General features: G+C 39.3%; 1 protein-coding gene across 1 annotated transcript in view; it reads right to left on the bottom strand.

Moving 5' to 3' along the window:
* The window catches only part of ITGA9 (integrin subunit alpha 9), a 212,134-nt gene that overhangs the window by 56,852 nt on the left and 140,379 nt on the right, over window positions 1–14,903 (bottom strand). The window contains exon 18 of the mRNA XM_030445225.1: window positions 13,730–13,880. Coding sequence (XP_030301085.1) covers window positions 13,730–13,880 — 151 coding nt within the window. The remainder of the gene's footprint in view (window positions 1–13,729; window positions 13,881–14,903) is intronic.

The raw sequence follows: 14,903 nt of genomic DNA, 5'->3' as shown, positions 1-14,903 counted from the left end.
CAACTAATTCTCCATGCTAGTCATTTGGAATTGGAGGTTCCCTGACCTGCACCAAAGATAGAACTTACATCATGCACTGGGAAAAACACAGTCTTGCCAAATATGTAAACTTCTTTCTTCTCATAATGGAGCATGACACTCTCCTACCTCAGCAACTCCAATTTCCACTTTTGGTGAAGAGGGACATTTTCCCAAATGAGAGTTTAGATGAACGTCTGGATGTTTTGTTCCCCCCAACAGGACAATTATAAAGACCTGAACTGAATTTTAAGAACTTACATTTGGAATATACCACTGGATATATGTCTGTTCACAGCTGGCAATCTGCTTCCTATTTATTTACTTAGCTTGCAATGCCAGGTAGCACAAACATCTCCCATATTAGGAACCATAAAGACCCTCTGATTTTTGAGGTGGCTTCTTCAAATAGCTCTTCATAATATTAGTCTAAAATCTCTTCAATTTTAGTATCAACAACTTGAGGGGTTCCCTAGTGTTTTAAGAGCACCACTTATTTTGCTCCTACCCTTATCTCTCCCTGACTCACAATCCTCTTAATGCCTTCACTGAGGTTTCAAGGATATGAAGATTTGTAAATTCATTTAATAGCTGCCCCTTGGGCATCCTGATGTACTTTCTTCCCATAGCAACTGAGGTCACAAAATAACCTGGGTCGCACATGTACAGAACAATTAGGCATGCCAGAACTCCTGAAAGCTTGGGGATTTTTTTTCAAATAAAAAAAACTGGCTCAGGTTGAGTTTCCCTATGACTGAGAACAAGTGCAACTCTGAGTAATTTAATCTTGGAGGCCCCTTCTTGTGAATACAACTCAGTTTTTCTAACAGAAGATTCAGCAGATAACCATGCTTTGCTCCAGAACAGGGCTTCACTGGGTATTTTACAACTCCAAGAACACAGAGGATCAGTGGTATTACTCACCAGGCACTCTTCCTGGCACTGTACAACAATTCAAGCAAAAATCACATGAAATGGCTGAAATGGTGTGTCTGTTCTACCTGAGATACCCTTTGAAAGCTGCTCTGATTATAGTCTCTGTATAGCAACACAGCAGTACAGCAAGTACTGGTCTTATGTCTGCTTTTTCTCTTTCTTAGCAGTACTCTCAGTTTGCTGAGCAGACACTATCTCTTCTGTGTTTCTGGGATGGACCCTGCCAGGCACAGACCTTCCCCAAATTCTTCAGCCCATAGCCAACGCCAAAGGCATCAGCAACTTACTTATGTTTGGAAAGCATGAGTTACAAACTGAACCATCAGGTCTCAACACTGCACAAACAGGGTCAGACAGAGGGAGGTGTAGGGAAAGCTATGCATGGCAGCAGGATGCACTGCTTCACTGGGGCCAGCATCCAGCATCCCAAGTGACAGTGGTAGCACATGGTGGTGGCACTGGGACACCTGGGAAGGTCATGAGCCCTCTGAGGAGCCGTGAGTATGCAATATATGGCCTGAGGAAAAAAACGAAAAAAAAAAATCCTGTTACTGATAGTAGCTTTGAAGATGGACTGCAGTGGTCCAGCACAGGTGACCATTGGCTTTGAAGTCAACCAAAGGTTCAGGAAAATTCTCATGTCCATTTCAGGGAATTTGTTTTCAGAGCAAAAAATTTCATGAGTTTTACTTCAGTTTTTTAATGTATTACTTACTCAGCAACTTCAAGCCAAAACCTTGTGTTCAGAAACTCTTTTGCATGCACTTCTCCACCTGCCAAAGCAAACTGTGTGACAGAATCACACATAAGGAGGAAAAAGACTTTCTCTCCATCATGAACATAAGTTGCCTTTACTCATAAGAGCTCTGGAGCCTGAGTTTCTTCTGTTGTAAACAATTTCCAAAAACCAGAGGAATGCAAGTAACAACGTGAATGACATGGAGGACACGTTAATGATAAATCAGTATTAACAGCACATACTGTGTGCAAATTATTAATTATTGCCTGCTTTGAAAATATTACTGAGATGTAAGTTCAATATTGACTTGCTTAGCTAGGCATTGTAATGAAATTAGCATCTGTCTAACCTCTAGTGTGCAATGACTGAAAAATATTGGATACCAAATCAAGTTATACAATGGAACAAAAAGATTTTGTTTGTTCATCTCAACAATGTTTTAAAGATGGCAAAGGGACCAAAAGTTTTCCTTTTACTTTTCAACACAGAGGTATTCCCCTAACAAAGCAAATCAGTAAACGTGAATGTCACACATCATAAATTCTGCTGCTCCACAAACTGCTGTTTCACCAGCAAAGAGCTTTGTCATGAGCAAGCAGAACAGCCCAGCTGAGTATGCTGAGATGCACACGTCCAAATGCACATATAAAGCTCTGGGGGATCAGGGCGCCTGGACCTCTATTCTGATAATTAAACAATCCTTTGATTCATTATCAGATAAAAAACTTGCAAGTAGGTAGGGGAACCTCAACAGTTGTTTCATAAAGAGAACTAAGGGAGGGGGGGGGAAGTTTTCTTTGGCATTAGCAAGAGATTTCCTGTCCTATTCCATGATCTCACTAGTAAATGCTGTAGGCACACCCCACCCCCAAGCCCAGTGAGCCTGGCTTCAAACAGCTTGGATTTGCTTCTTAATTTGTGAAAAAAATGATTTCTATATAATTAATTAGAGCTTCCTGCCTCTTCCCCCTCCTCCCTAAATGGAGCTTATTTATAGATCATGAGCTCACCAATCCCAGCAAACACAGCAAATCTTTGAGTAAAAAACAAAAGAGAAAAACTTTTTTATTTACTGGATAATACCAATATTCTTATTTAATCTCTTTTTCTCTCTCATATACATGTCTTAATTAGCAAAAAGCTAGCAAAGAAGATTTTTAAAGCACACCATCTCAGAAGTGAAGATGCAGCAGAAATTGTTCACACATTAAGCTCCAAAAACAAGGTTCAGAGCCAGCCCACAAAACCAATTGTGTTTTTGCTTCTCAATCTTTTAAGGGCAGGTGGTCAAGTTGTAAGAAGAAAATGGGATTTGGTGATACTATGAGAAGTTTCACCCCCTCTGCTGCCACATTAATTCTCATTTTTAATAGGCAGGTTAGACTTACATTAGCTTTCACTGTACTGATCAAGCTTAATCTTTCTTTTCCCCAATTGCTGAGATAAATTTTCTCAAGATACAGGAAATAAACCGAGGAATGTCACCAAGATCTAGCACACACATAGAGCAATTAGTTCAGCTGTCTTGTGTTCATCATGACGTTGGCAATATTTCAGCCACACTGTTTGGTCAGGCCTGACTATATGATCCTTTTCCATATGTTTTAATATATATGGTAGCACGTGATCTGCCACCAGAGAGGGAGCAGCTTGAAGATCAGACTTCCACCTGCCCACACAACAACGCTCATCTACTGGGGCACCCATGAGCATGACCTGTGTGTTATTAGTAACATAAGGAATTCCCTTTAAATCTGGGCAAAATGGGCTGTGTGATTAAGTAACACAAAGCTTATTAGCAAAACCTGATGGAGTATGCTCCACAGGATGGTACCCTATTTAATAGTGGTGGATAACCAGTTGCCCAGTGGAGTTGCCCAGGTGAATAATGGCTGGAGACACCAGACTTTTCCTCTGATGTCTTTACTCTGTCTCATGAAAGTCTGGAATATAAATAAGAGCCTTACTGCTTTTATATCCTTTCCACAGAGTGTGGTACAGAACCATTCACAGAGGACAACGGTTCTCAGCAGAGAAAATGTGTTTTTTGGAATCTGGCTCTTAATAAAAAGTTTGCATTTCTGATGCCACCCCTTCCCCCCACAGCAGCAATTAAGATCTGAGAAGTGACATCACTGCTGACACCATCAGTCCAGGAACTTGCAAAGCTCCCCTGCAGCTACCTCCATGTCCCAGGGAACACAAACTTGTTCAGGCTTGGCATTGGTGCCTCTTTTCTCAACGCAGAGGACTGCTGGTCCAGTCAGGATAACCTCAGGGTCCTGAAGCCCTCTCTAACTCCTGAGCACAACCCAAACCAAATATTTTCCTAGGGTTGGAAAACACCAGCTTTTCCCCTTGCCACAAAACTCTAACACTCCCTAGATCCCAGCAGGGAGGAACCACCTGGGCTGAAAGTTGCAAGACAGAGGCCAGCAGTTACCTTGGCTTCAGGTACTGGAAACTTCCCAATGCAGTTTGTTGTCTCTCAAAAGTGGCCCTTGTTTGCTGTATCACTTCCTCCCTTTAGAGGACCAAGAAAGCTGAGAACATAGCTGCCTGCTTGTAGGATAGAGCAGTTAATTTCACTCCACAATTAAAAAAAACTACTAAAAATGCAAAGTGAAGGATCAAGCTCAAAAAACAGGGGAGTTTCGCAAGCTCACTTAATTATTGAATATTTTAATGTAATGCATGTCTGCAATTACCAAGAAATTACTCTCTTTCTAAGCCTGTATAAATTTAAGTCTAATAAAAACTACCTAAGCCCATTCCAGTGACTTAGTTTTGACCTATCCTTTGTAATCCTCACTAAACAATCAGGCTCATACTTCTCATTAAGACACAAGTGCCTTTCACATAAGTAATTTCTATAGTGGAAAAACTTAATTACTGCTTAGAATAAAAAGAAAAATAATTCCTTGCTCAGAAAACTCTGGGTAAAACAATAAACAAGGTCCTTTACTCTTGCTCTTCTCTGCCCGACACATTTCAAAATTCCATACAGCTACTGGGGAGGGGGGGAAGCTAACACCAAATTTGAGGTGTAATGCTCATACTACTCTCCAGTTGAGGCAGACTCTAAAATGTCTACTGGTTTCAAACCAGATTAACCCATTGGTTCCACTCATGACCATAACCTAATAGTTTTTATTTTCTCTGCCACGGGCAGTTCAGATTAGAAATACTTGCACCTTACTTTAGAATTTGTACGTTTAGTGGTTGATCCAACAATTTTTGCCAAGCACCCAGAGGTCCATGTGTAGCTGATCAGTGGACAGTGAGCCAACTGGGATTGGAAATCCCATGCAGAGCACGCTTGCAAAATAGATGCTTAAAAATGGTTGTGCATAACATTTTTTTGTTTCTTCCCTGTCTCTCTTGATCACAAATTTCATCTTAAGAAAGAAACCTACAAAAGGTAACCCTGTGCACAACTGCAAGTCTTATGAATCATGAATTGCCACCATACTTTTCAAGTTAGACCAAAGATTTCACGATGAATGGAGAATTAAATGCAAAATAAGAAAAAATACATGATCCACATGTACCAAAATATTGCAAAATGGTGCCTACTTAATAATGCACTGTTTGCCAACCAGGATAAAGATTTTGCTCACAGAAATGGGAAGATACAGCCTCTGAAAACACTATGCCAGCTAGTACATACACTACTAAGCCTAAGGCAACTTCAATGTAGTACTCACCATGCCCTTCAGATTCCACATACAAAAACACAGTAAAACTGAGGAAAACAATGACTAAGGGAAAATCAAGTTTCTGATTCCACAGTGATCTATTTCAAATGAAATCATAAAAACTATTGCACAAAACATCTGACACACATTCAGATAATTCAGCAGTAATTTATTTAGATTGTGCTATTCCTAAAAAATGTTTCTCTATAAAACTGCAGGAACTTTGATTAAATGCCTGTCCAGACACAATGCAATTATCCAGTACAGAAAATTAAGTCTCAAGAGTAAATTATACACTGGCATGTTTCTATATTCTTCATACCATTACATGTATATCCTAACTGCATATGCTGTTGTAATCTACCAGCAGTGCACTGCATCTGATTACACTTTTATTTAAAAAAAAACTGTGTATGAACATGTAGGGTTTCATTATTGCCTCACAATCTGTGAATAGGAATATTAAGATAAGTTTAGCACCAGTGCATTCTAATGTGTATGAATCCAATCTCATGTGTATGCTCTTTAATAACACAGGGAAAATCCAGACAGGAAAGATGCTATGAAGAGATAGGGATCTGGTTCAAGCTTTACCTCATCTCACTTCAAATATAGATGTATGCATGCATGTGCCCACATGCATTGCACACTACTAAATCACAGTTGCATGGTAACATTAAAAGAGAAATTGATTTTTAATTATTACAGATAACTCATATGTTATATACATTATTATACCATATTAAAAGATATAATAAATATATAAATATATATTATATAATATATTAATAAATATAATAATTATATAATAATAATATAATAAATAATTATAATATATATAATAAATAATAAAAATACCTTCAAAATATGCTTCTTTTAAAATTAAAAGCAGAAAAAAATCAAGCAGCAGAAATCAAATAAATGAACATTAATTTCCTAGTGGTATTTCTGAAAGCACAGAAAATAAATGCCCATATATACTGTAAGACAACTTTCTGCATGTAAGGTATCAATTATACTGAATATACTGGTGTATTCAACTGCAACACAGCTATTCCCTCCCAGTGCTATAATGAAAAGACTGAATTAATAACAAGTTCAGGAAATAAATTGAAATGTCATCAGCTACACCGTTAAATGAAAAAGCAAATGGAAAACTTCACAAATTTAAAAAAATAATAATTAAAACCATACTGGCTAAAGAAAAAAAGAATCAATAAAATCAAGCTTGCTTTCCCCTCTCCACCTTCTTCCCTGGTGGTAATTTTCAAGTGCAAAGAGTATTCAGGTAATAACAATAATAATGAGGTTGGTTTGGTATTTTCCTGGAATTAATAAACCTTAGCTTAACCTACAATCCCTAACAACCAAAACCAAATCTGAATCCTCAGCAAATGCATTTTGCAAACACACAGAGGCTTGGGAGTTTCTGTTTCAGAAACTCAAATTCAAGGTACCTTAGGACTTGGTAGCAGAAGAAAAAACTGATGACATGATAAATGCTACATAACCTAGAGAACTTGCTGAAAGGGAAAGGTATAATTCATTTTTCTTTTTTTTTAAACAGAAGCTTAACAGCTTTTGAGGAGGCTTTTCTTTAAGAAGTGCCACTCTGCTTTACAGAGCAGCCTTTTTAGCGTGCTCCTCCCTTTTCCCTCGCTAAGTGGAAAGTCACTGCTTTACTCTTCTGCAGATGGTTATGGCAGAAGTCAAGTGCAGGTTTTCTGGCCTCTTCCCAAGGGCAGGCTGTGACAGCACTGCGGGCTGGGAACACACCTGGCTCGGCATCCCCTGCAGCCTGCCCGGGCGGGGGGTTTGCTGAGACAGCCCAGAGAGGGGTCCCCCGTTCACCCCCCGGGGCCGGCGATGGAGCCAGCTGAAACACTTCTCACTCCTCTTGCTCAACGCCTCTGGTTTTGATGAAACACCACAGGAAGCTCGCTCTTTCTCTGAAAACAAACACACACACAAAATCTGGGGCCTGAAGGCCTCCTTCAGAGGGGGGGGTTAACTTCTGCTAAAGGAACGCAGGCTGATGCTGGCTGGACCCAGGGTTACATTTGAGCTGCTCTGGGAGATGGCAGCCTGCCTCACCTAGCTCCCTAGAGAGAACCAAGGCTGTCCTGAGAGTTTGTCCATCATGTTTCTGAAAGAAGGGAATGAGAAGAGGGAGAGGAAACAGAAAGGAGAAAAAAAGAAAAAACAAACACCACAAAAAAAACCCAAACACCAACCAAAAACCAACCAACATTTCTTTCATTTTACACTGTAAGTAGAGTGTCAGAAAATCCCAGGACCCTTGAGTCAAACTCAAGGAAAGAAAAGCTCCTGATTTCTTAAGCAGCTCTGGCCCCACCTTGGATTTTCAGCTGAAAACTCTTCACACCCTTACTCATCTTTTAGACTCTGCAGCTGATTTTTTTAAAGTCTTTTTACAGACAGAACTGCTGTTGACTTCAGAGAGGCTATGCCAGAAGTATGATTGCAGGATCATGCCTTGTGATTAATAAGATGAATTAAAGACGGTTTTGTTTTTATTTATAGATCCTGTCAGAATCACAAGAGATAGCTGAACAACTAAGGTGAAAAGAGCAATTGACACCACTTCCAGCCACACAGCACAGTAACAACATTCTGCAGGACTAAGCAATGTATATGCCTATATACATGTATACGTTTATATTATACGCATAATGAAAATATGTTGGGGTTTTTTACATAAACATATCTATTTTTCCCACTTGGGGTATCATTTATCTTCTGGCACCATCTTGAGCTGCCTGTCTTAAAAGTGACTAAAAGAAATGCTTGCAAGAACAGAACTGACCTTTCATACCAGAAACTCGATAAACTTAAAGTTTCAAGTTACAAGAAGAACAAACCAAAACCCCCACAGCTTTTTGCTGTAATGAAAGCCACTGAAAGCCAATTTCATTTAAGTCTTTTGCAGAGGATGTCAGTCTGAAAAATCTTAAGCTTCACCTCACCTGAAAGAAGCAGACTTAAAATAAGCAGCTCTACCTTCTTGAATCTGAGGTTTCAGCTGCCTTCTGTGGAAATGCTTAAGGTGAGATCCCACACTGAAACTTACTGCTTCTATGAAGTTCCATGAAAGATGAAGACTGTAAAAAACTTGGGTTTTAAAGCTAGCTGGAATTAGCTGCACACAGTTTTGCAATGCCAGAGTCATTTAGGCTTTGGGAACCTTATACACTACCAGCCCTCAGCTACATATCTAAACGTTAAGCTGCTTTTGAAAAGGGGATTCAACTTTCCAGAGTCCTATAGGTTCTGCCAACACTAAGCAAAACAAGATCTCACTCAAGTCCTGCAAAATCATGGCTCCTGAATCATTTATTCCAATTGAGATTTTACCAGACAAATTTTGGGATTTTGCTTTCTATTCATCAAGTTAATTTGTTGAGAAAAATAACAAAGACTTCTTTCAAATCTACATGATAATTCAGAGAGGAAAAATTTACAATACTCCAATCAATACTAATTACACAACTAAACTGTGTCTCCAATGCCCATTCCATGAACATGGGAGTGATGCATGAATCCTAAGCGGAAAGTCTGGATCAGCAAAGTCCTGCCTCCTAAGAGCAGGGGAATATTAAATGTCTGGAACAGCCCCTGGCCTGAAAAAGGTGCTGCTCCATACTTATCACTAGGGAAGCATAAATGTTATAGTTTTATTGAGCATCCACAGAAAAATAAAATTAAAATAAACAATGAAGTCAGACATCTTGAGCTGCATGGGGTTCTTTTTTTGTTCCAAATTAAGAAATTAAACAATTTTACTCCAGGGATTCAAAATGTTCCGGGAATACCCCAGAACAAAAGCATTACACTTGCAAAAATGGAGAGGTGACGTGGTGTGGTTACTGCCATACTACTCATATTCCCAAGCCCTGACTATAAAAGCTCTCCTGGCAGAAGGGTTAAAATCCCTTCATCTAAGTGATATATATGGCTCAGGCAATCTTCCAGACACACTTGTGTCAGAGCAAGTGGTCACAGCTTCCCCACTACTTGGCATCCCTCCCCTCTGACCTTCTGGCAGAGTGGTTTACAGAAGCAAGTCCAACTCATTCCGTGAAAAACCAGATGGATTAAATAAAAGCTCTTATTTTAAAAGTTTCTGATAACCAGCTCAATGTGAATTGAGACTGATCGTCTGAACTTGTCTGCCAGTGGATCCAAAGGGGCAGTAACTGCTGGAAAAAGAGACATAAAGAACATCCAGGACCTAAAGTTTCTTCCAGTGGTACAGCTGCATACCAAAGGGGGTATGTGACTCTGGCTTTTGTGCCCTATCAGTATCCTGCCCCTGCCAGCCTTAAGACTCTTAGAAAGCATGAGCAGTGTGGGAAATCGGCGTAAAAGAATTTCCAATATGGAAAAAATGAAACTCCACCTGAGTCTGTGGTCCTTCTGAGCAATCCTAATCAAGAGGCCCAGGTAAAGCACTCTGGGAGTGAGGAAGAAAGAGCTGAACTACAAATTGCATGACCTCCCTGCTAACCCAGAAAGCAACCATACCACATTACCTGTAGAAGAAAAACCCCTGAGCCCATAAGCAACATGACTCTGCTCATCAGTAATATTGACAATCCACACCACAGTTTCAGGTACACACTCACAAAGGAATCATAAGGAAATGACTGCAACTGAGGAAGCCAGAACCTTGCTGCTCACGCTGTCCTTCCTCAGCCCCTCTCACTTCACTCAGCTGTTGCTTGCAAACATTGCTGGGAGAAGCAGGAGAAATGTTACACCTAAATGTCACAAAGCCGGCTTTGGATGTTAGGAGCTGAAATTTAGGAACAATACGTGGCTGGAAATGACAGTCAGCAATGGGATTTCCTGACCTGCTTTCTCCGTAGCCAGGGTTGAAATGTGGAGTTAGCTGATTAATTCCTGATAGCCCCTGCAGAGCAGAGATTAATGCCATACATATTGGGTTATTAATGTTGGTTTTACAATGTTATAGATGCTATTTTCATACCACTTCTATCTTGTGCCATACTGTTAAATATGGCCCTGCCCTACCACACTGAATGCCACTGTTAAAAAAATGACAGCATTTATCTAATGAATATAGCTCACTGCATTGAAGGGTAGCTAAAGAATGGTTACCAAACTGCCTATTGCTGATAAGCATTTCCAGAAAAACACCACAGCCCAGTAAGCAATTTAAATACATGCAACATGCTGTCAAAGTTAGTATTAATTTTTCCAGACTCCTGAACACACAAGCAGCATGCTTCATTCTTCTAAAGAAAGTGGTATCACATCTGTTAAGCAGATTTTTCAGACTCTGTAATTCAACTTTCCTGAAGTTCAATTAAGACTACGGGACAATAAATTTTTCATATATGTAAAAGATCTGCTCTACACAGAAAAGGGAACAAGATTTCTTTATCAACATAGTAAAGAAAAATATCTTTCTAAGTAATCATGTGTGGTCTTTCTTTTTTTATTTTCTGTTTTAAAGAGAATATGATTAAATCTCTGTGTTTCAAAAATTTGTATTTCTTGAAACTCACTGCAGCACAGTACCCCTGTGTACCTGTAAACCAGCCTGCCCCTTCTAAGGAGAGAAAAGACAAGGGTCTTAAGTGCACTACAGGGAGAAGTCAGCCCCCAGAGGCATGTGTCACATACTCTGCCTCTCAAGGGAAGGGCTGTCTGTCAGGAGCTATGAAAATTAAAAGCTGGGCTTCGTCCATGGAGCTGGGGAGGACTGGCTGCAGTGCAACAGGAAAATCAGCCAGTGGAATATGTGGAATCCCTTAAATACCAGTCAGCAAATGTTTTTTCACCTCATATAGAAGTGGCAAAGCCCTACCAGGTAGTCTCTCTATTGACTGCATCTCATGAAATTTCAGTCTCCAGAAGGGAGAGGCTAGATCCATTAATGCCCTTCAGGGAATGCTACCATCAATGTCCCTCAGCCAGGTATGCATCTCTTTTCAAACACAAGGTGTAACATTTTGTCTCAATAATCCTGTTGAAAAAAAACCAACAGCATTACACTTTTGCACTGTCAGGTCTCAGTGTAACCAGTTCACAGAAAAAACCAAAACTGCATTGAATCCACTAGAAATGTCCCCACTGGGGACAAAAAGAAAACCAAGGGATTTGCAGCATCCTAAAAGGGCTCCAGAGGCAGGTTCAAAAAGCCCATCATGTGGTCATCATTCTCAGAGTCACTCTACCAAAAAAGGATCAAGCAACGACACGAAAGGGATTCATCTCTTCCACTGTAGCATTATTCACTACAAGGCAGTTGCTGCTCTAAGTTTCCCACAAGAAGCTCTTTTGATTCTGAAATCACTCCATTAAAGGAAATCTTAAGAGTTGTCATTTTTACTCTAGCTTTATGTTCTGGATTTCTGCCTGGGCAATGTTCAACCAGGAACAAAATCTATTTAAAGTACATGCACCGTACATACTATGCATAGATGTCAAGGGACAGAAGTAGGTCATGAAACACAGAATTGATGATATTTAAATACAAAAAAATCATTGTTCAAAGAGCTAAGGGAAAACATAACACTGTAATTGAAGCTATGAGGTGGTAATCCAGTTTTCCAACTGGTCAGATGGTGAGGCCAACAGTACATTAGTTTGTCCTGAAGCAAAATCTTCAAGAGAGGAAGTAAAATAGCCCAACACAACTTTTTTACTCAGTTTTTTTAAAAACTGTTACTAAAACACACAGCAGACAATCCTGTTTGCAAGACCTGAGGACGAAGGAAACCTAAACATTTTCTTGATGTGTACTGCATTTTATTTTTTAAAAAGAAATGATATCTATTAGCGGAAGATACACTGCATAGTTGGATAACCCTACAAGCATCTTCTTTCAGAAACTGTACCATATAGGCAGTATTCAGAAGAGATGTTTGAAGTCTGCTACAGACCCAAGCTCAAGGTGAAATACCAAGCAAAACAGCACAGACTTCAGCTTGTTCTCTCAAAGTGCTTTAAAAAAACCCAACACAACAATTTCTTAAAAGAGCATACATCAGGCTTTGCTTCTTTCCCATTGCAAAGAATAGAAACCTTCCCACTGACTTCAGTGGAAGCTGGGCCAGACTCTACAATTCTCCACAAAAACCTCCATTAAGCAGAAGTTGATTATTTGCATAAGGTATTTCTATTTGATCCCCTGCTTTTTTCCTCCTGATAAACTCCATGCTTGCATCACACAATGTCTGAAACTTGTAATATAAAGACAATTTCGAGGTTTGCAATGGTATTGAACATGATAGTAGAAATTAACACCAAGTGAATAAATATGTATAAGAAATGATCATATTTTGATTTCTACTGTAATGAGTTAATTTAGGAGGTTTATAATAAAAATCTATCATAAACCATGACAAATTCTGGCAAAATGTCACCGATCCAACGGACTAATTTAATCCCATACTTCACAACAGTTGTGCTACTGTTTTTAATAATACTGCCCTTATGGTTTACAAAGCAAAGCAAAGCAAAGCTCCAGCACAAAAACAAATGACTGTAAAAGCAGGAACAAACAGCATGTTGTTATGATTGTACTGCTCCCACTCTGCACAATTATTTTTACATTACTCACAGTCAGACAACTTTCATGGCCATCAGTTACTGAAAAGCTCAGTTCAGTGTTTGTTTTTCAAGATTATCACTAAATGAACTCATGCTGATGAAAACATCCAAGGTGTCCCTGCCCATGCAGGAGGGTTGGAACCAGATGATCTTTAAGGCCTCATCCAACCCAAGCCATTCTACGATTCTATGAAGTGTTTAAATCTAAAGGTAAAGAGACTAAAGCCCAAAATATTCACCTGAATCCATGCAGATGAAATTAAGAGCACTTTGAGGGCCTGGATGGGGTGATGTGTCCTGGCCACAGCCCAAACTTGTACCAACACATGAGCAAAGAACAGCATTACATCTGGGTTTCATTAAGGAGAAAATACAGGAGCCCAGATCAGGACTGGGCCTGACTGCTGAGTGCAGTGTGGTGTGGTTTATAACCCAGTCTCCTTCTACCTCACCCAAACAGTCTTTTTCATTAGTAAACCCCAAGTAGCAGTGTGGTATCTTCTACCACAGAAGATAGTGTGTGTAAACACAAAAGATGTAAATTTCATAGATTAAACCCACAAAAGATTAAAAAATTCCATCAGAGAGCTTGGAAGATATTCAAGCCCAGAACAACCAGAAATAATTTCCAAATACCTTAGTGCTGTGGACCAGGCAACCTCCTGTCTCTACATCCTGCAATTAAATTGGTTTAAAGTTAAAAGACTTTGCTCAAAATGAAATTGGTTCTTCTTACCTTTTGCCACATTTTGATGAAGAAGAGCTCCCCAGAAAAATTGAAGAAAACATTTGTGTCGTAGGCGTCATCCCCGATGTTGGAGATGGAAATGTTGAGTGAGATGTTCCTCACTGCCCCCAGGGCCAGGTAGGCAGTTCTATCATCAGCACTGTAGGCAGAAACAATTACACTGGTTTAACTCTGGGCAACTTTCACCTTTCCTTATTCCTACTATGGAAGTGTCATAACTCAACTGCTTAAAGTAACAGCAATCAATAATTTAGGAGTGTTCTGAATGGCCAATGCAATGTGCTGGGGGGAGGGGGCTGTATTGAGAATGAGCAGCTCCTGAGTCGTGGTTGTGACATTGCCTCTTGTGACTGTTGTGGTAAGGAAATCCCATGACCCTGATGTGAAAGTACCTCAGGTGTCTTATTGTTAACATGTTGCTTTTTGTGTTTTTCTAAATAGCTGAAAATTTTAAAGTGACTGGAGAAGGGAAATGCAACAAGTGCAAGGTATTATGCCCATATATATATATACACACAGGCTATTTCATTTTGTCTCTTAATAATTCAAACTTATTCTAACATTCTAGTAACTCTCTGAGTATCTTCAAGCTATGCTGTGGGTAGAAAAAAAAAACAGAAAATAGGTCAAATAAAACCAATAAATGGGTGTAAGTGGAAAAATGTTTGAAAATTACAACCACAGTCCACTGAATGTGAAAAATCTTTCCTTGGATGTTTACACTAGACCTAACATCTTCTGTAAGTAGAATACCAAGGGGAATGGTTGAATTATAAAAATAGGTATGTATCATGACTTAACACATTACTGTAATAAGGCATCACTGACTATGAGTACACAAACAAAGAAGTGCACATATAGCAGTAAATATAAATATTCATATACACGCATTTATTATTTTATATTTGGTATATATTTAAATCATGCTAAGTCTGTCCTGAAGATAAATTAGCACAGAAGAATGAAGGCTAAAGATACATCACATGAAAATATAATAATAATTCCCAAATCTGCAGGTCCAGGAACTAAAAGTACAGCAAAAGATGGTGTGAAATATGACAGGTATAAATGTAGAAATAAGCCAAAATAGCCAACATACCATCATACTGGCTACAGTTATCCTAACCATAGTCTAAGACCATACATACATCCCAGAGGAATG

This window comes from Calypte anna, chromosome 2, assembly GCF_003957555.1.
Source record: "Calypte anna isolate BGI_N300 chromosome 2, bCalAnn1_v1.p, whole genome shotgun sequence".
In the NCBI taxonomy this organism is placed as follows: Eukaryota; Metazoa; Chordata; class Aves; order Apodiformes; family Trochilidae; genus Calypte; species Calypte anna.
Note: the sequence above shows the minus strand (reverse complement) of the source record. Positions and strands in the feature narration are given on the sequence as shown.